Source organism: Heteronotia binoei, chromosome 19, assembly GCF_032191835.1.
Source record: "Heteronotia binoei isolate CCM8104 ecotype False Entrance Well chromosome 19, APGP_CSIRO_Hbin_v1, whole genome shotgun sequence".
Classification (NCBI taxonomy): Eukaryota; Metazoa; Chordata; class Lepidosauria; order Squamata; family Gekkonidae; genus Heteronotia; species Heteronotia binoei.
In genome coordinates this window covers 43989939-44012524 of record NC_083241.1, presented here as the reverse complement: position 1 = coordinate 44012524, position 22586 = coordinate 43989939, and the positions used below count along the sequence as shown (strand labels likewise).

General features: G+C 51.4%; 1 protein-coding gene across 1 annotated transcript in view; it reads left to right on the top strand.

The window, feature by feature from the left end:
- The first annotated feature begins 5893 nt into the window (after nucleotides 1–5893).
- Nucleotides 5894–22586, top strand: part of ENTREP2 (endosomal transmembrane epsin interactor 2) — a 277123-nt gene continuing 260430 nt past the window's right edge. Inside the window, exon 1 of the mRNA XM_060259900.1 lies at nucleotides 5894–6104. Coding sequence (XP_060115883.1) covers nucleotides 5979–6104 — 126 coding nt within the window. The 5' untranslated portion in view covers nucleotides 5894–5978. The remainder of the gene's footprint in view (nucleotides 6105–22586) is intronic.

Here is a 22586-nt window from a genome sequence, read left to right as displayed (position 1 = left end):
TTATGTGACACAGAGTGTTGGACTGGATGGGCCATTGGCCTGATCCAACAGGGTTTCTCTTATGTTCTTATGTGGCACAGAGTGTTGGACTGGATGGGCCATTGGCCTGATCCAACAGGGCTTCTCTTATGTTCTTATGTGACACAGAATGTTGGACTGGATGGGCCATTGGCCTGATCCAACATGGCTTCTCTTATGTTCTTATGTGATACAGAATGTTGGACTGGATGGGCCATTGGCCTGATCCAACATGGCTTCTCTTATGTTCTTATGTGACAAAGAGTGTTGGACTGGATGGGCCATTGGCCTGATCCAACATGGCTTCTCTTATGTTCTTATGTGACACAGAATGTTGGACTGGATGGGCCACTGGCCTGATCCAACATGGCTTCTCTTATGTTCTTATGTGATACAGAATGTTGGACTGGATGGGCCATTGGCCTGATCCAACATGGCTTCTCTTATGTTCTTATGTGACACAGAGTGTTGGACTGGATGGGCCATTGGCCTGATCCAACATGGCTTCTCTTATGTTCTTATGTGACACAGAATGTTGGACTGGATGGGCCATTGGCCTGATCCAACAGGGCTTCTCTTATGTTCTTATGTGATACAGAATGTTGGACTGGATGGGCCATTGGCCTGATCCAACATGGCTTCTCTTATGTTCTTATGTGACACAGAATGTTGGACTGGATGGGCCACTGGCCTGATCCAACATGGCTTCTCTTATGTTCTTATGTGACACAGAATGTTGGACTGGATGGGCCACTGGCCTGATCCAACATGGCTTCTCTTATGTTCTTATGTGATACAGAATGTTGGACTGGATGGGCCACTGGCCTGATCCAACATGGCTTCTCTTATGTTCTTATATGACACAGAGTGTTGGACTGGAGGGGCCACTGGCCTGATCCAACATGGCTTCTCTTATGTTCTTATATGACACAGAGTGTTGGACTGGAGGGGCCACTGGCCTGATCCAACAGGGCTTCTCTTATGTTCTTATGTGACACAGAGTGCTGGACTGGAGGGGCCACTGGCCTGGTCCAACATGGCTTCTCTTATGTTCTTATGTGACACAGAGTGTTGGACTGGAGGGGCCACTGGCCTGATCCAACAGGGCTTCTCTTATGTTCTTATATGACACAGAGTGTTGGACTGGAGGGGCCACTGGCCTGATCCAACAGGGCTTCTCTTATGTTCTTATGTGACACAGAGTGTTGGACTGGAGGGGCCACTGGCCTGATCCAACAGGGCTTCTCTTATGTTCTTATGTGACACAGAGTGTTGGACTGGAGGGGCCACTGGCCTGGTCCAACATGGCTTCTCTTATGTTCTTATATGACACAGAGTGTTGGACTGGAGGGGCCACTGGCCTGATCCAACAGGGCTTCTCTTATGTTCTTATATGACACAGAGTGTTGGACTGGAGGGGCCACTGGCCTGATCCAACATGGCTTCTCTTATGTTCTTATATGACACAGAGTGTTGGACTGGAGGGGCCACTGGCCTGATCCAACAGGGCTTCTCTTATGTTCTTATATGACACAGAGTGTTGGACTGGAGGGGCCACTGGCCTGATCCAACATGGCTTCTCTTATGTTCTTATATGACACAGAGTGTTGGACTGGAGGGGCCACTGGCCTGATCCAACAGGGCTTCTCTTATGTTCTTATGTGACACAGAGTGCTGGACTGGAGGGGCCACTGGCCTGGTCCAACATGGCTTCTCTTATGTTCTTATGTGACACAGAGTGTTGGACTGGAGGGGCCACTGGCCTGATCCAACAGGGCTTCTCTTATGTTCTTATATGACACAGAGTGTTGGACTGGAGGGGCCACTGGCCTGATCCAACATGGCTTCTCTTATGTTCTTATATGACACAGAGTGTTGGACTGGAGGGGCCACTGGCCTGATCCAACAGGGCTTCTCTTATGTTCTTATGTGACACAGAGTGTTGGACTGGATGGGCCATTGGCCTGATCCAACAGGGCTTCTCTTATGTTCTTATGTGACACAGAATGTTGGACTGGAGCGGCCATTGGCCTGATCCAACAGGGCTTCTCTTCTGTTCTTATGTCTTTGTGTTTGTTTGGTTACCCTTTAATTGCATGAGTATTACTCGGATCTGGGAAGTGCCTCTTGGAGCGCTGGAGTTGTGAAATAAGCTGCCCGCATGATCTCTCTCGCCCTGCCTGGGCTCTCCCTGCTGTTATGAGCTTCGCCCCCCTGCTTCCCACAGGGCAGCAAGCGGAGCCTACAAATGATTTATGACTATCTTCCGACCCCCCCTCCCTTTATTTGCTGAGAGCGGTCCTCTCCATCTCAGCCTCTCCTTTATGCTGTTCTCTGAATGCAACAAAGATTTTCAAAATCTGATCCAGCAGGGAACGTAAGCCATTGTCCTTCTGAACTGGTATCCTTGTCAGATGAAATCTCAAAACACTGAAAAGCAGAGGAGCGAATCTGGACGTGAAGGAAGGGCATGGCTATGGTTGCCAGCCTCCAGATGGGCCTCTTGCATCTATTTAGAGAAGGAATTGCAATGAGCCCCGTGGTGCAGAGTTGTAAAACTGCAGTACTGCAGTCCAAGCTCTCTGCTCACGACCTGAGTTCGATCCCGGCGGAAGCTGGTTCAGGTAGCCGGCTCCAGGTTGACTCAGCCTTCCATCCTTCCGAGGTCGGTAAAACGAGTCCTCAGCTTGCTGGGGGGGGGGGGGAAGTGTAGATGACTGGGGAAGGCAAGGGCAAACCACCCCGTAAAAAGTCTGCTGTGAGAACGTTGTGATGCGATGTCACCCCAGAGGTGGAAGCGACTGGTGCTTGCACAGGGGACTGTCTTTTAAACCCCATGTAGAACTGCTCAGATACTGTTCCAGAGGTTACCACCATCGAAGGGGAAGGTGTCCATGAGGCTGTTTTGGAACCGACGCTCTAAATATGGAACCGCCTGCCCTTGATTTGAGCCGATGATGCTTTCTCAGCCAGCAGTTTTTATTCTGCTGACTTGTTCTCCTGCTGTTTTTTATTATTGTGCGTTTCTTGTTGACTGCTTTGTGGTTTCATTGAAAGGCCCATTGGGGGTGGCTGTCGAGGGTGGAAGAAGGAGGTGGAAAGGTTTGAATGGAAGCTGGGAATTCCGGGCACATCCGTGAGGAGGGCCTGCCCCCCCTGAAGGAGGAGGAGATTGAATTTATACCCTGCCCGCCGCTAGGTAAAGAAGTCTCAGAGTGGCTAACAATCTCTTTTCCCTTCCTCTCCCCACCAGACACCCTGTGAGGTGGGTGGGGCTGAGACGGCTCTTGAGAACTGTTCCTGAGCAGAACAGCTCTGACTGACCCAAGGTTACTCCAGCAGCTGCAAGTGGAGGAGTGGGGAATCCAACCCGGTTCTCCCAGATAAGAGAGCTCTGGCTGAGCCAAGGCCATTCCAGTAGCTGCAAGTGGAGGAGTGGGGAATCCAACCCGGTTCTCCCAGATAAGAGAGCTCTGGCTGACCCAAGGCCATTCCAGCAGCTGTAAGTGGAGGAGTGGGGAATCCAACCCGGTTCTCCCAGATAAGAGAGCTCTGACTGACCCAAGGCCATTCCAGGAGCTGCAAGTGGAGGAGTGGGGAATCAAACCCGGTTCTCCCAGATAAGAGAGCTATGGCTGACCCAAGGCCATTTCAGCAGCTGCAAGTGGAGGAGTGGGGAATCAAACCCGGTTCTCCCAGATAAGAGAGCTCTGGCTGAGCCAAGCCCATTCCAGCAGCTGCAAGTGGAGGAGTGGGGAATCCAACCCGGTTCTCCCAGATAAGAGAGCTCTGGCTGACCCAAGGCCATTCCAGCAGCTGTAAGTGGAGGAGTGGGGAATCCAACCCGGTTCTCCCAGATAAGAGAGCTCTGGCTGACCCAAGGCCATTCCAGCAGCTGCAAGTGGAGGAGTGGGGAATCAAACCCGGTTCTCCCAGATAAGAGAGCCATGGCTGACCCAAGGCCATTCCAGCAGGTGCAAGTGGAGGAGTGGGGAATCAAACCCGGTTCTCCCAGATAAGAGTCTGCACACTTCACCACTACAACAAACTGGGGAAACTTCTTGACTCAGCAGGGATTCGAACCTAGGTCCCTTCGCATCTCAAGAGTCTGGTGCTTCCACCATTGTACTCTACTGCCTCTTGGTGTGCTTAGAAATGGATTGCAGCAGAGATGGACTCCAGCTTTGAATAATCCTTTGCTTCTAGAAAGGTAACCCAGTATGGCTCTCCAGTCTTTCTTGCTTTCTGTTTTTGGGTTCCCCCCTCCACAGAAGGGTATCTGTAATGCGACTTCTTCCTTTTCCCTGCCAGCACTGTGTGTTGGACTAGATCTGTGAAACCCAGGTTCGAATCCTCACTCGGCCATGGAAGCTCGCTGGGTGGCCTTGGACCAGTCCCAGACCCTCCGCTTTGCCTCAACGAAGACTTTATTCTGGGTTGTTGTTGTGAGACTTCCACGGAGGAGAGGATCATGATGGGAATTGCTCAGCCCCCCCCCCCCCGCTTTGAGGAAAAAGGTGAGACAGAAATAAGGGAAATAAATTTTGAAGGGCTGCCGTCTGTCGTCTTCTCTCGCATGTGTGAATTGACTTCGGCTTGTGTAGCTGGCTCCATTGGAACTGCTGCTGTGTGGTTTTTCTTCCTAATTCACTTTGGGAGACAGTTTGTAATTTCTGTCTTGCTGTTTTATTGTTTGTCACTTTCTTAATAAATTGGTTTTTAATCTCAGCAAGGGGTGGTGGGGGGTTTCGTTATCGTTTTTGTTTATTGGGGGGGGGGAAGACAAGCTGTAAATAATTCTGACGGCTCTCCTCGAGCTTTAACCCTCCTACAGATCTGCTTTTCTCTCCTAGGGGGTTGCCAATCTCCAGGTGGGGCCTGGAGATCTCAGATTCCAGCAGATTCCCAGGCAACAGAGAGCCGTTTCCCTGGAGTGAACGGATGCACTGGAAGAACTTTGTGGCATCACAGCCGGCTGTGGTCCCTCCCCTCCTTGGGATGCCAGCCTCCAGGTGGGACCTGGGGATCCCCCAGAAACATTGCAGCTCCTCCCTGGAGAGAATATGGCTGCTTTGGAGGGTGGGCACTTTGGCCTTGTGCCCCAATGAGGTTCCTCTTCTCCCCAGGCCCCACCCCCAAACTCCTAGTTTCCCAACCTGTCAACCCGACTGCCCAGCCCAGCCTCTAGCAGCCCAGTTCGGGTTGCCAACTCCAGATGTGGGGAGAGCAGAGACCTCATCATAGTCCTTCCCCCCAAAATGGCTATTTCCTCCAGGGCCAGTGGCGCTCGGCTGCAATTCCGGGAGCTCTCCAGGTCCTGCCTGGAGGCTGGCAACCCTTCGGCTCACCTTTGCTCCGGGCAGCCGGGAGGCAGCGTCCCCACCTTTCCCCCCCCCAAAAAAAGTTGGGCGTCGTCGAGGAGGGACCGCAGAAAGAGGGAGGCGCCGGCCAGGCCCGCCCCCTTCTTTGCGCGGGCGCGCAGCCGCCACCTTGCGCGCAAGCGGGGGGGGGGGTCCTGCCTCCCTCCCTCCCTCCCTCCAGCCGGGCGCTTTGCAGCCTGCAGCTCCGTCCCCCGCCCGCCCGCCCGCCCGCCCCAGCCCACGCGGCTTCCTCCTCCGCAGCGCTGTCGCCGCCTCCTGCTCCGCCTGCTCCGCCCGCCGCTGCTGCTGCTGCTGGTGCTGGTGCGGCGCTGGGCTCGGGCTGCGGCGAGGCTTGCTGGTGGAGCTGCCGCTGGGCCATGGCTGGAGGGCTGCGGGCGCCCTAGGCGGGGGATGGCGGGGGGCTGCGCTCGGCGGGGGGCGCGCTCGGCCGGCGGGGCTGGTGGCGCGGGAGCTGCGCGGCGGGGCCGGGGGCGGGCGGGGGCCGGGCCGGGGGCGCTGGTGGTGCTGCGGGCGGGGGGCAGCCGGCGCTCGCCGCTCAGCCTGGCCCGCCTGCGGGAGGTGCGCACCCGCGCCCGGCTCATGCTGGCCCTCGGCGGCGCCCAGATGGCCCTCGGCTGCCTCATCGTGGCCGTCAGCTTCGCCGCGCTCGCCCTCACCACCTCGGCCCGCGTGCGCCACTCCTGCCCCTTCTGGGCCGGCTTCTCGGTGAGTGAGCGGCTCTTTCGCGCACAGCGATCCTAAAGGCGCGGGGGGGGGAGGGCAGGCGCTCCGGAGACCCGCGGGGCTTCGCCGCCGCCCGGCGCGCCGTTCGGCTTTGCAGCGCGCTTTGACGCAGAGCGATCCTAAAGGCACTTTTGGTGGGGGCAAGCTTTACGGTCCCGCAGAGAGCTGGTGGGGCGCTTGGCAGACGGGGTGGGGTGGGGTGGGTAGCCCCTTAAGAGCTTCTGGGGCAGGGGGCAGCTTTGTAGTGAGCGATCCTAGAAACACCTTGTAGCCAAGTTTTGGTGCCGCAGCCTGGGCGCCTGTTGAGCTCTTCAGGCGATGCAACTCTTTTCCAATGTGGCTACTGAGGCACAGCTTACAAAGCTAATTAATCCCCTCTGAGCCTCCCCTCGCGTTGGTTTCCTTGACCAGGGGGGGAAATTAAGGGAAGTGGGATTGTCTGTTGGGTTTTGCAGATTCTCTGGTTCTGCTGAAGGTGTCTCCTGTCCAGACAGTTGGTGCAAACCCGGGCAGAGGGGAGTTCCACCGAAATCCACTGGTGTGAGTTGGTCTCTGAATGAGGGCTGGTCCCTTCCTTTGCTGGCAAATCCTGTTTTCCTTGAAGGTCGCGTGCAGTCCTGCACACGCTTCAGCCCACAGTGGCTTTTGCGTTGCCATGCTGTGCGTGTTTACTCAGGAGTTGGGGGTTGTGCCTTTAAGGGTTTTTGGCCTGCACAAGGAGGCATTTCAGCTGCAGGTGTTTCCACTGAAATGGAGTCAGGTTGAGTGGCTGGATTTAAACCCAGGCGTTTCCAGTTGGCTAGATTGGCTGGTCAGGCTGACATTGGAGGGTGCCCTGGAATCTGGTATTCGGATCTCCAGGAAACCCTTCCTCCCAAATTGTCTACCTGTTTTGTGACTGCTCTTTAGTGTCTGCCCTTTGGAAGAGCCTCCCCCCTCCACATCTTCAGTGTTGACTTGTAGAATTTTTAAATCCAGGTTTTCTCTGCTCCCTTTCCATCCCCTGATTTGCAAAACTCTGCAGTGACTTGAAGGGAACGTGCAGAAATGGAAAATGTGGATCGACTGGGTAGGTGGATGAGGCTGGCCGGGGGAAAAACAGCGCCTTGAGATGGTCCATGTGGGGTTTCTCACTTGGTTCCCAACGCCCTTGGGAACTAGTGTGAAAAGGTGCCAGGGGTTTCCTCTTCTCCCTTTTGGCACTTTCACTATCGACACTGTTTGGGTTGGAGTGATTCTGAGGGGGCTGGCTCACACCTCCCTCCCCACTTCCACCTCTGTCGTTCTGCAGGTGTTTATCCAGCCGGTTCCGTCATGCCGCAGGTTTTGCAGATGGCTCTGGGAGGGGGGGGGCGCTTGTTCCGTTACCTGCTTCTTGCTGAGAGCAGAGAGCACTTTTCCCGGTGTTTTCTTTCCGCTTTGTGAACGGGGGAGAACTGATTGCACTGATGCAAAATGCATAGAAATCATACGGATGACCTTGTTCACTGGCTGTGTGGTGTGCACATTATCCCCCCAACCTGCAGCAAGTCCTGTTGGTTTTTCCATACTGGCTTGGGGGGGGGGGGCACTGAATAATTGTGTGGGGCAGCGGCTTCAGCCCTGATTCTGTTTGGTTGCAGGCTAGAAAGTGGGTGGCGAGTTCAAAGGCTGAGTTTTCCTTCTGACCCCTGACCCTTCGTGATGGAAGGAATTGAAGCTAATTACTTCCTTGATTTCTTAGGGATGCTCACTTGGAAGCAGATTAAAATCAAAATGTATTTATTCTATTTTTGTGAAATTCATTTGTACCTCCGCTTTCTCCCCTACTGGGCACCGAGAGTGGCAGACATAATTCCCATCCCTCCAATGGGATACAGTATGCTTTCAGTCCTGTTGTCCCAATTGAAGAAGAAGGATTTGCACTGTGTGCCTGGATACCAGCGCGCCTCTGTGTTCATATGTGATCAAGAAGCATCTTTGACTCATGCTATGCTTGGCTGGATTATATTGGCAATGGATTGGAGGATGGAGAGCCAGTTTGGTGTAGTGGTGAAGAGTGTGGCCTCTAATCTGGGAGAACTGGGTTGGACTCCTCACTCCTCCACATGCAGCCAGCTGGGTGACCTTGGGCCAAGTACAGTTCTCTCAGAGCTGTTCTCTCAAGAGCAGTTCTCAAAAGAGCTCTCTCAGCCCCTCTGAACTCACAGGGTGTCTGTTGTGGAGAGGGGAGGGGAAAGGAGATTGTAAACCACTCTGAGTAAAGGAAAGGAAAGGAAAAGTCCCCTGTGCAAGCACCAGTCGTTTCCGACTCTGGGGTGACGTTGCTTTCACAACGTTTTCATGGCAGACTTTTGACAGGGTGGTTTGCCACGTGTAGATGACTGGGGAAGGCCATGGCAAACCACCCCGTCAAAAGTCTGCCATGAAAACATTGTGAAAGCAACGTCACCCCAGAGTCGGAAACGACTGGTGCTTGCACAGGGGACCTTTCCTTGCCTTGCCATTGCCTTCCCCTGTCATCTATACTTTTCCCCCAGCAAGCTGGGTACTCATTTTCCCGACCAGAAGGATGGAAGGCTGAGTCAACCTGGAGCCGGCTACCTGAAAACCCAGCTTCCGCTGGGGATTGAACTCAGGTCGTGAGCAGAACTTAGGACTGCAGTACTGCAGCTTTAACACTCTGCGCCACGGGGCTCTACTTCGAGTAAAGGGTGGGGTATAAATCCAATCTCTTCTCCTCTTTTTTATGCCTGTATGCTTTTCCATGCTAAGAGTCATAAGGTCATCGCCTGCAGCCATAGGGCTCAGTGAGTTTAATCAGTTTACTCATTACAGGTGTGTGTTTTTTCTAACAGAGTCACATGGCTGACCATGATTCTAATTTCTATCAGGAGAGAGAGTGAGAAATCAAGGATCCCAGGGCATGGATCAACGGAATGGGATTTACTCACGAGTTGGCCCTGAACACAAGAGCCAGTTTAGTGCACCAGAAAAAAGGCTGAGTCCTGTGGCCCCTTTAAGACCAATAACGTTTAATTAGAATCATAGTGTTGGAAGGGACCTCCAAGGTCATCCAGTCCAACCCCCCCTGCACAGTGCAAATTCACAACTACTCCCCCCCACACACACACACTTCAGTGACCCCTCAAGGATCCTTGACCAAACTGGGGTGAAGCTTTTGTGTGCATGCACACTTCTTCAGGTACTGGTCAGAACTAGAATCTGGGAGACCTGAGTTCGAATCCCCACTCTGCCATGGACGCTTGCTGGGTGTCCTTAACTCAGCCGTATTCTCTCAGCCTTACCTACCTCACAAGGTTGTTGTGAGGATAAAACGGAGGAGAAGAGAACGGTGTAAGCTGCTTTGGGGGAGAAAAGCAGGCTCAGTCTAAACATAAATCGAACTTCCTGTGAGCATCTCCTTCTCTTGGCACCTTTTCTCCTTTATCCACTAGATTTCCAAATGTCCAATCCAAAGGTGCCATGCTGAAAATTGGTAGAGACCTTCCGGATTTCGAAGCCAGGGAGAGGGAAGGGTAGCAGTTCCCAGTGAGTGCCTCTCTCTGCCTTTCACGTCTCTCTTTTCTCAGTCCTTGACCCTTCCCACATTACCTCATTTCACAGTGATTACACTGCAGGAGATGGGGGGGGTGTGTGTGCGCGCGCTTTGCTGTGAACTTTGTCACCTTGCCTTGAAAGCAACGTCACCCCAGAGTCGAAAACGACTGGTGCTTGCACAGGGGACTACCTTTACATTTAAAGTTGTTACATTTGATTTTAAAACTGAAAATGTTTAGATCTAATGGCAGCCATAGCTCCTTTCTTGCAGCGGTGAGTTCCACTGGGCATTGGCAATGGCGAAAGAGCAGGTAGCAGAAACTCATTGATCTGAGCAGGAGCTAGCCTTGCCTTTGGTTCTAATTTTACTCCCCCCAGACTTGGGCAGGAGACGGCTGAGGATGTCCAGGGGCTCTGTGCAAACCACCTCTGTTCATCTGCCCAGACCTGGATGGCCCAGGCTAGCTCAGTCTCATGAGATCTTAGAAGCTAAGCAGGGTTGGTTGGCCTTCATCAGTATTTGGAGGGGAGACCACCAAAGAAGCCCAGGGTCTCTCCTGCAGAGGTTGACAAGATTATGCACGGGATGGAGAAGGTAGAGAAAGAAGTCCTTTTCTCCCTTTCTCACAATACAAGAACTCATGAGCATTAAATGAAATTGCTGAGCAGTCGGGTTAGAATGGATAAAAGGAAGTCCTTCTTCACCCAAAGGGTGATTAACACGTAGAATTCACTGCCACAGGAGGTGGCGGCGGCTACAAGCATCGATGGCTTCAAGAGGGGAATGGATAAGCATATGGAGCAGAGGCCCATCAGTGGCTCTTAGCCACAGTGTATTGTTGGAACTCTCTGTCTGCGGCAGTGATGGTCTGTATTCTTAGTGCTTGGGGGGGGCACAGTGGGAAGGCTTCTAGTGTCCTGGCCCCACTGGTGGATCTCTTGATGGCACTTGGTTTTTTTGTCCACTGTGTGACACAGAGTGTTGGACTGGAGGGACCATTGGCCTGATCCAACAGGGCTTCTCTTATGTGACACAGAGTGTTGGACTGGAGGGACCATTGGCCTGATCCAACAGGGCTTCTCGTCTGTTCTTATGTGACACAGAGTGTTGGACTGGAGGGACCATTGGTCTGATCCAACAGGGCTTATGTTCTTATGTGACACAGAGTGTTGGACTGGAAGGGCCACTGGCCTGATCCAACAGGGCTTCTCTTCTGTTCTTATGTGACACAGAGTATTGGACTGGAAGGGCCACTGGCCTGATCCAACAGGGCTTCCCTTATGTTCTTATGTGACACAGAGTGTTGGACTGGATGGGTCACTGGCCTGATCCAACAGGGCTTCTCTTATGTTCTTATGTGACACAGAGTGTTGGACTGGAAGGGCCACTGGCCTGATCCAACAGGGCTTCCCTTATGTTCTTATGTGACACAGAGTGTTGGACTGGAAGGGCCATTGGCCTGATCCAACAGGGCTTCTCTTCTGTTCTTATGTGACACAGTGTTGGACTGGAAGGGCCATTGGCCTGATCCAACAGGGCTTCCCTTATGTTCTTATGTGACACAGAGTGTTGGACTGGAGGGGCCATTGGCCTGATCCAACAGGGCTTCCCTTATGTTCTTATGTGACACAGAGTGTTGGACTGGATGGGCCACTGGCCTGACCCAACATGGCTTCTCTTATGTTCTTATGTGACACAGAGTGTTGGACTGGAAGGGCCACTGGCCTGATCCAACAGGGCTTCCCTTATGTTCTCAATGTGAACATCTCTGGCCTTGAAAATCCCATTAGGTTGCCATAAGTCAGCTGCAACTTGACAGCCCCCCCCCAAAAAAAAACCCACGTTTTTTGAGGGGGTTGACCTGTGTAAAGGAAGCTGCACGCAGCAACGTGTTAGATCCACTAATCTGGAAGAAGGTCCTGGCCCACCTGTTGCTTTAAAACAGGGGTGGCCAAACTTGCTTAACGTAAGAGCCACACAGAATAAAAGTCAGATGTTTGAGAGCCGCAAGACAGGGAGGGAGGGAGACAAACTTGGCGGGGGTGGAAAGAAAGCAACTTTAATTTTAAATGCATTCTCCAAGCCGCCAGCTGGCTGGGCGAAGTGATTTCAAGAGAGGAGTGCCTTCTCCAGACTGGCCGACGGGATGGGGTGGTGGTGGGGGCTTTGAGAGCTACACAATATGTGTGAAAGAGCCACGTGCGGTTCCTGAGCCACAATTTGGCCACCCCTGTTTGGAGGAGCTGCTTCAGAGGATCTGCTAGACCTGTGCCCTCGCCAGTTTGACCAGAATAGGTCCCCCCCCTCTAATGGGCATCCGTAGAAGCAGTTTTCAACCTCCTGCCCGTTAGTTTCCTGTGAATAATGTATTAAAAGGCAGCCCTCCGGACCACTCCCTCTGGGGGAGGGGCATCCACTGGCCCTGGGGGGGCTTGAAGACTGCCTGGTGGCTGGGGGAGCGGGGTTCAAGTTTGTCCTTGGCCCAACGGAGGCCTCGTCTCTTGCCTTCTCTCTCCAGTGCATGTGCAGTTCTCTCCCCGGAGATGAATCACAGGAGTAATAAATGGTATTCCACGGCTGTTGTTTTTCAGACTTTGCTCTCAGTCAGTGCAGCTAATCAGGAATCTCTGAGTCTCCCCCCCCCCCCGGTTTCTTTTTATGGCTGTCTTTTTGGGGTTGCAATTTAATATAACTGCCTGGATGATGCTTTTAGATTCAGTAGAGCAAAAGAGAGGGTTGTGGGTGGCAGCTTTCTTGTAGCTTTTCAAGGGGCATCTGCTTTACGGGATGTGGTTTATGGCAGAGTCTCTGCTTGGCATGCAGAAAGTCCCAGGTTCAATCCCCGGTATCTGCAGTTGAAAGGACCGGTCAGGAGGTGCTGGGAAAGATCACTGTTTGAGAACTCCAGAGAAGGTTCAATGGTAGAGCATCTGCTTGGCACACAGAAAGTCCCAGGTCCAATCCCCGGCATTTGCTTGGCATACAAAAGGTCCCAGGTTCGATCTCTGGTATCTCCAGTTCAAAGGATCAGAGGGAGTGGGTAATGGGAAAGACCTCTGCCTGAGAAACCCAGAGAAGGTTCAATGGTAGAGCCTCTGCTTGGCATGCAGAAGGTCCCAGGTTCAATCCCCGGCATCTCCCGTTGAAAGGACCGGGCAGGAGGTGATGGGAAAGACCTCAGCCTGAGACCCTGGAGAGCCATGGAGAGGGGCCATAGCTCAGTGGCAGAGCATCTGCTTGGCCTGCAGAAGGTCCCAGGTTCAATCCCTGGTATCTCCAGTTAGAAGGACCAGACAGGAGGTGATGGGAAAGACTTCAGCCTGAGACCCTGGAGAGCCACTGCTGGTCTACAATACTGCACTCGATGGGAGAGAGAGTGTGGCTCAGTGGCAGAGCCTCTGCTTGGCATACAGAAGGTCCCAGGTTCAATCCCCGGCATCTCCCGTTGAAAGGACCAGGCAGGAGGTGCTGGGAAAGACCTCAGCCTGAGACCCTGGAGAGCTGTTGTCTGCTGGAGTAGACAAGACTGACCTTGGTGGACCAGTAACCTGGTTCATTGCAAGGCAGCTTTGTGTGTGTATACTCTTGCAAGCTGAGATTGGTTTTTCAGCTTTCCCCAAAGCATCTTGGGGATTGTAGTTTGCCAACAAAGCTAAGTGGGAGGAGTGTCTGTCCATGAAAGTCGGTAGCGCAGGTCCGCCCTTGCTTTATTTGGGTTGTCTCCCAGGGAGCGCCATTTCAACAGATTCTTAGCCACGCTCTGTGCATGTTGAACAGAAAGGCAAGAGGTCCATACATAAGGTTGCCGCTTCCAGGATGGGAAATCACTGACATATTTTGGGGTGGAACCAGCGGGGGGGCCTCAGCAGGGTCTAATGCCCGAGAGGCCCCCCCTCCCAAGCAGCCATTTTCTCCAGGGGAACTGATCTCTGGAATCTGGAGATGAGCTGGCATTCCGGGGGATCCCCCAGTCCTTCCTGGAAGTTGGCACTTCTATCTGGAGCTGGTGCCACCTGGAGGTGATGTACTTTAAGTCCACAGGGTAATGAATTAACTAAAGGGAGGGCCAGAAAGCGAAACCAAATGGGCAGAATTGGGGAGAAAAGAGCTTTCACAACAGTCAGCGAAGGATGCCTCTGACCATGTGCAGAAGTTCACAACCGAACAGACAGCTGCCCAGGAGATCAGTGGCTGCTGCATTTCCCCAACCCTGCTGCTTAAAACCTACACCTGACTTAAAGTACATGACCTCCAGGTGGTACCAACTGACCTCCAGATAGGGGTGCCAGCTTCCAGGTAGGACTGGGGAGAGCTTGGAGAGCCAGTCTGGTGTAGTGGTTAAGTGTGCCGACTCTTATCTGGGAGAACCGGGTTTGATTCCCCACTCCTCCACTTGCAGCTGCTGGAATGGCCTTGGGTCAGCCAGAGCTCCGGCAGAGGTTGTCCTTGAAAGGGCAGCTGCTGTAAGAGCTCTCTTAGCCCCACCCACCTCACAGGGTGTCTGTTGTGGGGGAGGAAGATAAAGGAGATTGTAGGCCGCTCTGAGACTCTGTCCTTGAAAGGGCAGCTGCTGTGAGAGCCCTCTCCAGCCCCACCCACCTCACAGCGTGTCTGTTGTGGGGGAGGAAGATAAAGGAGATTGTAGGCCGCTCTGAGACTCTGTCCTTGAAAGGGCAGCTGCTGTGAGAGCCCTCTCCAGCCCCACCCACCTCACAGCGTGTCTGTTGTGGGGGAGGAAGATAAAGGAGATTGTAGGCCGCTCTGAGACTCTTGTCCTTGAAAGGGCAGCTGCAGTGAGAGCCCTCTCCAGCCCCACCCACCTCACAGCGTGTCTGTTGTGGGGAAGGAAGGGAAAGGAGATTGTGAGCCGCTCTGAGGCTCTTCGGAGTGGAGGGCGGGATATAAATCCAATATCTTCATCTACCTCACAGGGTGTCTGTTGTGGGGGAGGAAGGGAAAGGAGATTGTGAGTCGCTCTGAGACTCTTCGGAGTGGAGGGCGGGATATAAATCCAATATCTTCATCTACCTCAGAGGGTGTGTGTTGTGGGGGAGGAAGGGAAAGGAGATTGGGAGCCGCTCTGAGACTCTTCGGAGTGGAGGGCGGGATATAAATCCAATATCATCTTCTTGATAGCATTGCCATTTTCCCAGCAAGCCCCATGTCTCAGCGGGGCTGGGCGGGCTGTAAATGCTTTACAGAGACATCTTGGAACGGCGGCCTTCAGCTCTCCTCAAAACCCCCTCCTCCTAACTAGTTTTACTTAGCAGGTGGTTTCTTGGCACTCTCTCAGGCATTTGCAGTAATTGCCCCGGCTCTTTGGTTCTGTCATCCTCCTTGCTGGAGCAAGGAATTGCATTTGGCTTGTAAAATAACCTTTTTGTGTGTGTGTGTGTGGGGGGGAGTTGTTTTGCTTCCCATCTTCTTTTTTTCGAGCCTTCCACCAAGTGGACCGAAAGATGCCAGCAATTGGTGCGGAGTCCACCTCTGTGTTGTCTGTCCGAGTGTCTCGTGGTGCAGATAGGGTTGCCAAGTCCAATTCAAGAAATATCTGGGGACTTTGGGGGTGGAGCCAGGGGACTTTGGGGGTGGAGCCAGGATACATTAGGGGTGGAGCCAAGATCAAGGCTGTGACAAGCATAATTGAACTCCAAAGGGAGTTCTGGCCATCACATTTAAAGGGTCGGCACACCTTTTCATTTCCTTCCTTCTATAGGAAATCACGAAGGGTAGGGGAACCTTCTTTTGGGGCTCATAGAATTGGACCCCCTAGTCCAATCTTTTTGAAACTTGGCGGGTATCTTGGGGAGAGGCACTAGATGCTATACTGAAAATGTGATGCCTCTACCCCAAAAAACAGCCCTCCCAGAGCCCCAGATACCCGCGGATCAATTCTCCATGATTTTCTATGGGAATATATCTCTATAGGGAATAACAAAGTTCCCAGCAGACATTTCCCTCCCCTCCCCCGCTTTCTGACGACCCTGAAACGGGGGGAGGGCCTCCAAACGGGGGGGGGGGAATCCTCTGCCCCCACCTGGGGATTGGCAACCCTAGGTGCAGAGGGGGAAGCTGGAAGCGTCCTTCTTGGAAGAGCCTCCCCCCACCTCGGGCTTATACCTCACAGGGGCAGATTTGGCCGGCTTTTTAACTGTTCTGCATCTCTCCCAGCTGGGGTGGAGAGAGAAGTTGCTGACCAAATAACAGGGGAGGAGTGACATTTTAATAACAATGACTACTTGAGATAGAGAGTGATTAAAATGTGGAATTTGCTGCTAGAGGATGTAGTGACAGTCACAGGAGGAAAAAAAATGGAAAAGGAATTAGATTCATGGAGGAGAGGTCTGTTAGTGGCTACCAGTCATGGAGGCTGAGAGGAACCTCCATTTTTGGAAGCTCTAAGCCTCTGAATCCCAGAGCCAGGAGGCAACATCAGGGGGAGGCCTCAGCCTCTCTGCCCTGTTGGTGGTCCTCCAGAGGAACTGGTCGGCCCCTGTGTGAGACAGGAGGCTGGACTAGATGGACCTCTGGCCTGATCCAGCAGGGCTCTTCTGATGTTCTTCTCAGGGGAAGGCCTCGGCCTCTCTGCCCTGTTGTTGGTCCTCCAGAGGAACTGGTTGGCCACTGTGTGGGACAGGAGGCTGGACTAGATGGACCCTCCCTGGTCTGACCCAGCAGGGCTCTTCTGATGTTCTTCTCAGGGGAAGGCCTCGGCCTCTCTGCCCTGTTGTTGGCCTTCCAGAGGAACTGGTTGGCCACCGTGTGAGACAGGAGGCTGGACTAGATGGACTTTCCCTGGCCTGATCCAGCGGGGCTCTTCTGAGGTTCTTCTCAGGGGAAGGCCTCGGCCTCTCTGCCCTGCTGTTGGCCCTCCAGAGGAACTGGTTGGCCACCGTGTGAGACAGGAGGCTGGACTAGATGGACTTTCCCTGGCCTGATCCAGCAGGACTCTTCTGAGGTTCTTCTCAGGGGAAGGCCTCGGCCTCTCTGCCCTGCTGTTGGCCCTCCAGAGGAACTGGTTGGCCACCGTGTGAGACAGGAGGCTGGACTAGATGGACCCTCACTGGTCTGATCCAGCGGGGCTCTTCTGAGGTTCTTCTCAGGGGAAGGACTCGGCCTCTCTGCCCTGTTGTTGGCCTTCCAGAGGAACTGGTTGGCCACCGTGTGAGACAGGAGGCTGGACTAGATGGACTTTCCCTGGCCTGATCCAGCGGGGCTCTTCTGAGGTTCTTCTCAGGGGAAGGCCTCGGCCTCTCTGCCCTGTTGTTGGCCCTCCAGAGGAACTGGTTGGCCACCGTGTGAGACAGGAGGCTGGACTAGATGGACCCTCACTGGTCTGATCCAGCGGGGCTCTTCTGAGGTTCTTCTCAGGGGAAGGACTCGGCCTCTGTGCCCTGTTGTTGGCCCTCCAGAGGAACTGGTTGGCCACTGGTTGTGTGAGACAGGATGCTGTATTAGATGGACCCTCACTGGTCTGACCCAGCAGGGCTCTTGTTGTGTTCTTAACATTTGACAATTCCAATGACAGAGTGACTGTGTGTAGGGACATTCCACAGGTTACTTGTCAGGAAACTGGGGCTTTATAGTTTAGAGCCAAACTGCTGCAGGGGAAGATCTCATGCTGAAATTTAGTTTATTCAATTTTGTTTATTTACAGCCTACCATTCTCCCCAAAACACATTGCATCATTCTCCTCTCCCCTGTTTTATGCTCACACCAACCCTGTGAGGAAGGGTTAGGCTGAGAGCGCACACTTTGGCCCAAGGTCACCCATCGAGTTTCCCCGGCATGACTTGGGGTTCAATCTGGGTCTCCCAACCCGACACTCTTAAACGCTATACCACACTGCCTTCCCAAACAATGCTTTCCTCACCGTGAACTGCTTTTTCCTACATCACAGGTGGGGCGTTGTAAGTCGTTTGTATGCTTCTCCCACAATCAGGTTTGCTAAACAGGCTTTACGTGATGAGAACTGGACAAAAGAATTGTGCTTTGGTCCCACAGAAGACGATGTATCTCTCTTTAAAGTAACACATCTTATAAAAATTTCTCTGCAACCTCTGGAGAAAGTCCAGAAAAGGGCAACTAGAATGATTAAAGGGCTGGAACACTTTCCCTATGAAGAAAGGTTGAAACGCTTGGGACTCTTTAGCTTGGAGAAACGTCGACTGCGGGGTGACGTGATAGAGGTTTACAAGATAATGCATGGGATGGAGAAAGTAGAGAAAGAAGTACTTTTCTCCCTTTCTCACAATACAAGAACTCGTGGGCATTCGATGAAATTGCTGAGCAGACAGGTTAAAACGGATAAAAGGAAGTACTTCTTCACCCAAAGGGTGATTAACATGTGGAATTCACTGCCACAGGAGGTGGTGGCGGCCACAAGCATAGCCACCTTCAAGAGGGATTTAGATAAAAATATGGAGCAGAGGTCCATCAGTGGCTATTAGCCACAGTGTGTGTATATAAAAATTTTTGCCACTGTGTGACATAGAGTGTTGGACTGGATGGGCCATTGGCCTGATCTAACATGGCTTCTCTTATGTTCTCTGCCGACTCTTCTTTTTGAGCATTTCGAAACTCCCTTAAAATTGCTCTGGAATTTAAATTTGACTGTGATAACCGTGGTAGTACTAGGAAGTATTAGAATTTATAGTGAAATGATGTTACTAACAACTTATCACAATAAATGTTAGGTTTTAATGACAAGCATACCATGTAGAGATTACTGAATATTAGGCGTCTTAAATGCTTATGTTTTATACTTACTTTGATGCTATTGGTCCTTATGATGAACAAACAATAGATAAATATATTTATAATTCCCCCCTTCCTTTTTTCCTTTTCTGTACCCGTATCAATTTACAATAATAAAAAAACAGGGAAAAAAGTTTTATGAAAAGAAAGGAAAGTTGGTGAGGTTTAAGAGAAACAAGATGTAGCTGCCGACAGGTGATTTCTGAAGTCACTGAAAGTGCCTCGTATAATTTAGCTGTCAGGAGGGGAAAGGTTACCCTCGACTAGAAACTGTGACATACAGAGAAAATGTCAGCATGCATCTTGGTGGAGCCAGATTTTCACTTTTAAAGACAAGTTTGTAATTAGAGACAAGTTTGTAATTTACTCTGCATGCGTTGTGGAGAGCTTGCACTTTGGAAAGTGGGCATTGGGGGGGGGGCTTGTGTCTAGACAGGGAAGATCGAGGTTGGGGGATCTTATTCTGGTGCAAGGAGAAGTGAGGGATGGATGATGTAGGAGATGGGTTTGGGCATGGGCATGGGCATGATCCAGCGTATTGGACGGAAGGGAGAGCTGTGCAAGAGAATTTACCTGGTGGATTGGGTTCCTTGGTCATTAGTGGTGGTTTGGATTTCCATATTGGGCAGCCGAATTACAACTATAAATGTTGATTACATTTTTTTTTCTGTATAGGATGGTTTTATTTGTTGGTATGCTAGTATATTCAAAGCAGTGGTTTTCCCAGTAGTAATGTATGGCTGTGAGAGCTGGACCATAAGGAAGGCCAAGCGCAGAAGAATAGATGCTTTTGAGCTGCGGTGCTGGAGAAGACTCTCGAGAGTCCCTCGGACTGCAAGAAGATCCAATCAGTCTGTGCGACTGAACGACAACATGTTAGTATTTTAATGCTGGTTTTGTTCTAAAGTAATGGTTGCACCATGGTTGCAAGCTGCCCTGAGCCCTGCCCTGAGGGGATGGGGGGGCCTAATAAATCCGAATTTAGCAACAACAATAATAACAATCCCCTCCTCCTTCCACAAAGCAGATGTAATTCTCCTTTCCTTGTTTGAGTCTCACACGTCTTCCCTCAGCTTTCTGGAGATCCAGTTTAGTATAGTGGTTAAGAGGAATGGACTCTAATCTGGTGAAACAGGTTTGATTCCCCACTCCTCTCCATGCAGCCACTTAGAATCATAGAGTTGGAAGGGACCTCCAGGGTTATCTAGTCCAACCCCCTGCACAATGCAGGAAACTCACAACTACCTCCCCCTAAATTCACAGGATCTTCATTGCTGTCAAAGGGCCATCTAGCCTCTGTTGAAAAGCCTCCAAGGAAGGAGAGCCCACCACCTCCCGAGGAAGCCTGTTCCACTGAGGAACCGCTCTTAACAGTCATAGCATCATAGAATTGGAAGGGATCTCTTGGGTCATCTAGTCCACCCCCTGCACAAGGCAGGAAACTCACAAACACCTCCCCCTAAATTCACAGGATCCTCATTGCTGTCAGACGGCCATCTAGGCTCTGTTGAAAAACCTCCAAGGAAGGAGAGCCCACCACCTCCCTGTTCCACTGAGGAACCACTCTAACGGTCAGGATGTGCTTCCTATTGTTGAGCCGGAAACTCTTGTGATTTAATTTCAACTCATTGGTTCTGGTCCGACCTTCTGGGGCCACGATTGCATTTGCCTTTTTTGCCACTGCATCACACAACTAGCTCATGCTGTCTTTGGGATCAACTTGGGTTATCTTGGGTCAGTCTCAGTTCTCTCAGAGCTGTTCTCTCAAGAGCAGTTCTTGAAAAAGCTCTCTCAGCCCCACTTGCCTCACAGGGTGTCTGTTGTGGGGAGAGGAAGGGAAGGAGATTGTAAATCGCTCTGAGACTCAGGGTAAAAATCCAGTCTCCTCCCTTTTCCCTTAGCTGTCCTTATAGGACTTATTTTATTTGTTTGTTTGTTGAATTCAGCTACACACCACCTTTCTCTCTAATGGGGACCCAACGTGGTTGACATCATTCTCCTTTCATCTGTTTTATCCTCAAACCAACCCTACGAAGTAGGTTTTGCTGAGAAGGTGTGACTGGCCCAAGGTCACCCAGAAAGCTTCCATGACACGAGTTGGGAACTGAACTTGTGGCTCTCTTAACCTCCACATCACGCTGACTCCCCAAACTTTTTCACTTTCCTTCCTGAACTGGTTCTTGTTTTTCCACATCTTTATTAAAATGTGGTTCATGGAACTGAACACAGCATTCGTGACGAGGAATCTGCTGGAAGAACAGATTGAAACTGTTACTTAGTTTGTGTTGGAATACTATGGTGATCTGCCGCCCACGATTGTATTTGCCTTTTTTGCTGCTGCATCGCACAATTTACTCATGCTGTCTTTGGGATTAACTGCAATCCCTAGAACCTTCCCTTTGTACTACTGCTCGTCTTTTCCTTATACCTGTGCGTTTGCCAACTGAATTTAACATTTTGTGCACCTATCAAAGTCGGCTCACAGATACATTGTGCCATAATGAATTTGTCAGTCTTTGAAGTGCCACAAGTGTCTTGTTTCTGTTGACTTGGGTAAACATTGACGAGTTTTGCTTGGGGTGCTTAAAAGACCGCGCACAACGTGCTGTGTGATTTGCTTTGCTTTGTAAATAACATAGCACCGAAATTGCGTAGCAAAATGATGTATCTCATTTCACAATAACAATAGAATAATCCTCGGACTGGAGCGCTTTTCTCACTGTTGTCGTTCGTAGTGCTCAAGTAGGTTTTTGACAGGTGGATTGCATAAAAATGCCTTTTAAATACCAAGGAGGCTGGGTTGTGTGGCTTTCCCCTCCTTACCCAGTCATTTTCATCCGGCGGCATCGGAGTTGGGAGTTGGTGAATCCTTTCGAAAAGGCTGTTAGACGAGGGCGTGGTAGGAAAATTGCTTCGATCGTTTTCTTTTCAAAGCGGCAAACAAAGGACTTGCTTCTTGAGAACGAAGAAGTGCTTTCGTTCCAAGTGGACGGCGAAGGCTTTGGGCAAAATTGTTATTTGAAAAGAGGATTATTAGAGCGTTTACTTCGCCGACGACTGACAATCTCACAACTTTGTGCTTGATTGGGATTACGCGCAGCCGTTGATGGAGCAGAAAGATGGAGAACTAATTTGGCCCAAGGACAATGCTCAGAGCTGTGTACATGCTGGGATGTTGCAGAACGCAGAAAAATGGTTCTCTATTTACTTTATAGTCTGTCGTTTCTCACTGAGATGCAGAGAGCAGAGGACTGTGGTATGAATTGGGAAATTCAGCTTTTTAAGACTATTGGTGGGGGGGTTTCCCCCCCAAAAAAATCAGCCCCACATTTCTAATCCTCATGGCTGTGGTTGAAACCTGAGAATCCAGTGGCAGTATAATTTCCTTTATTTTGTTACTGATATCCCACCTTTCTTGCACGGGCTCGAGACGGGTTACACATTTGGTGTGGTTCCTTGCCATTATGTGGGAAGGCGTTATGCAAAATACAGAGCCCCATGGTTGCAGAGTCGTAAAGCTGTGCTCATGACCTGAGTTCAATCCTGGAGGAAACTGGGTTCAGGTAGCCGGCTCAAGGTTAACTCAGCCTTCCAAGGTCGGTCAAATGAGTCCCCAGCTTGCTGGGGGGGAAAGTGTAGATGACTGGGGAAGGCAATGGCAAACCACCCCGTAAAAAGTCTGCCTTGAAAACATCATGATACGATGTCACCCCAGAGACGGAAACGACTGGTGCTTACACAGGGGACTACCTTCCCTATGCAAAATACCAACATTCAAAATATGTTAGGTAAAAGGAACCACTTTGCATAATGTGCGCTTTGGAAAATGTGGCATTTCCCCTCCCAAACAGCTTGCAGTCGTTTTGTGGACAAAGATGGAGGGCCCCCTGGGACCGGATTCCGCTGCACTTATGAATCTGAAACTTTCGACATCAAATCTGAGTCAATGCTTCAAATCTTGAGAAAGTGCACTTGTGGGGTGGGGCGGGGAATGAAAACTGAGCCCACCCTGAAAAACTAGCAGAGGGTTCTGCTTCATTGGGCCATTTCCAGACTTCTGTTACATTCGTGAGTTGCGATGGACAAAAACTGGAAAAATCCGGTTAGTGTCAGTTCGCGGTTCAAACTGAATCGACCCAGGAAGTTCGTTCTTGAACCAAACCGAT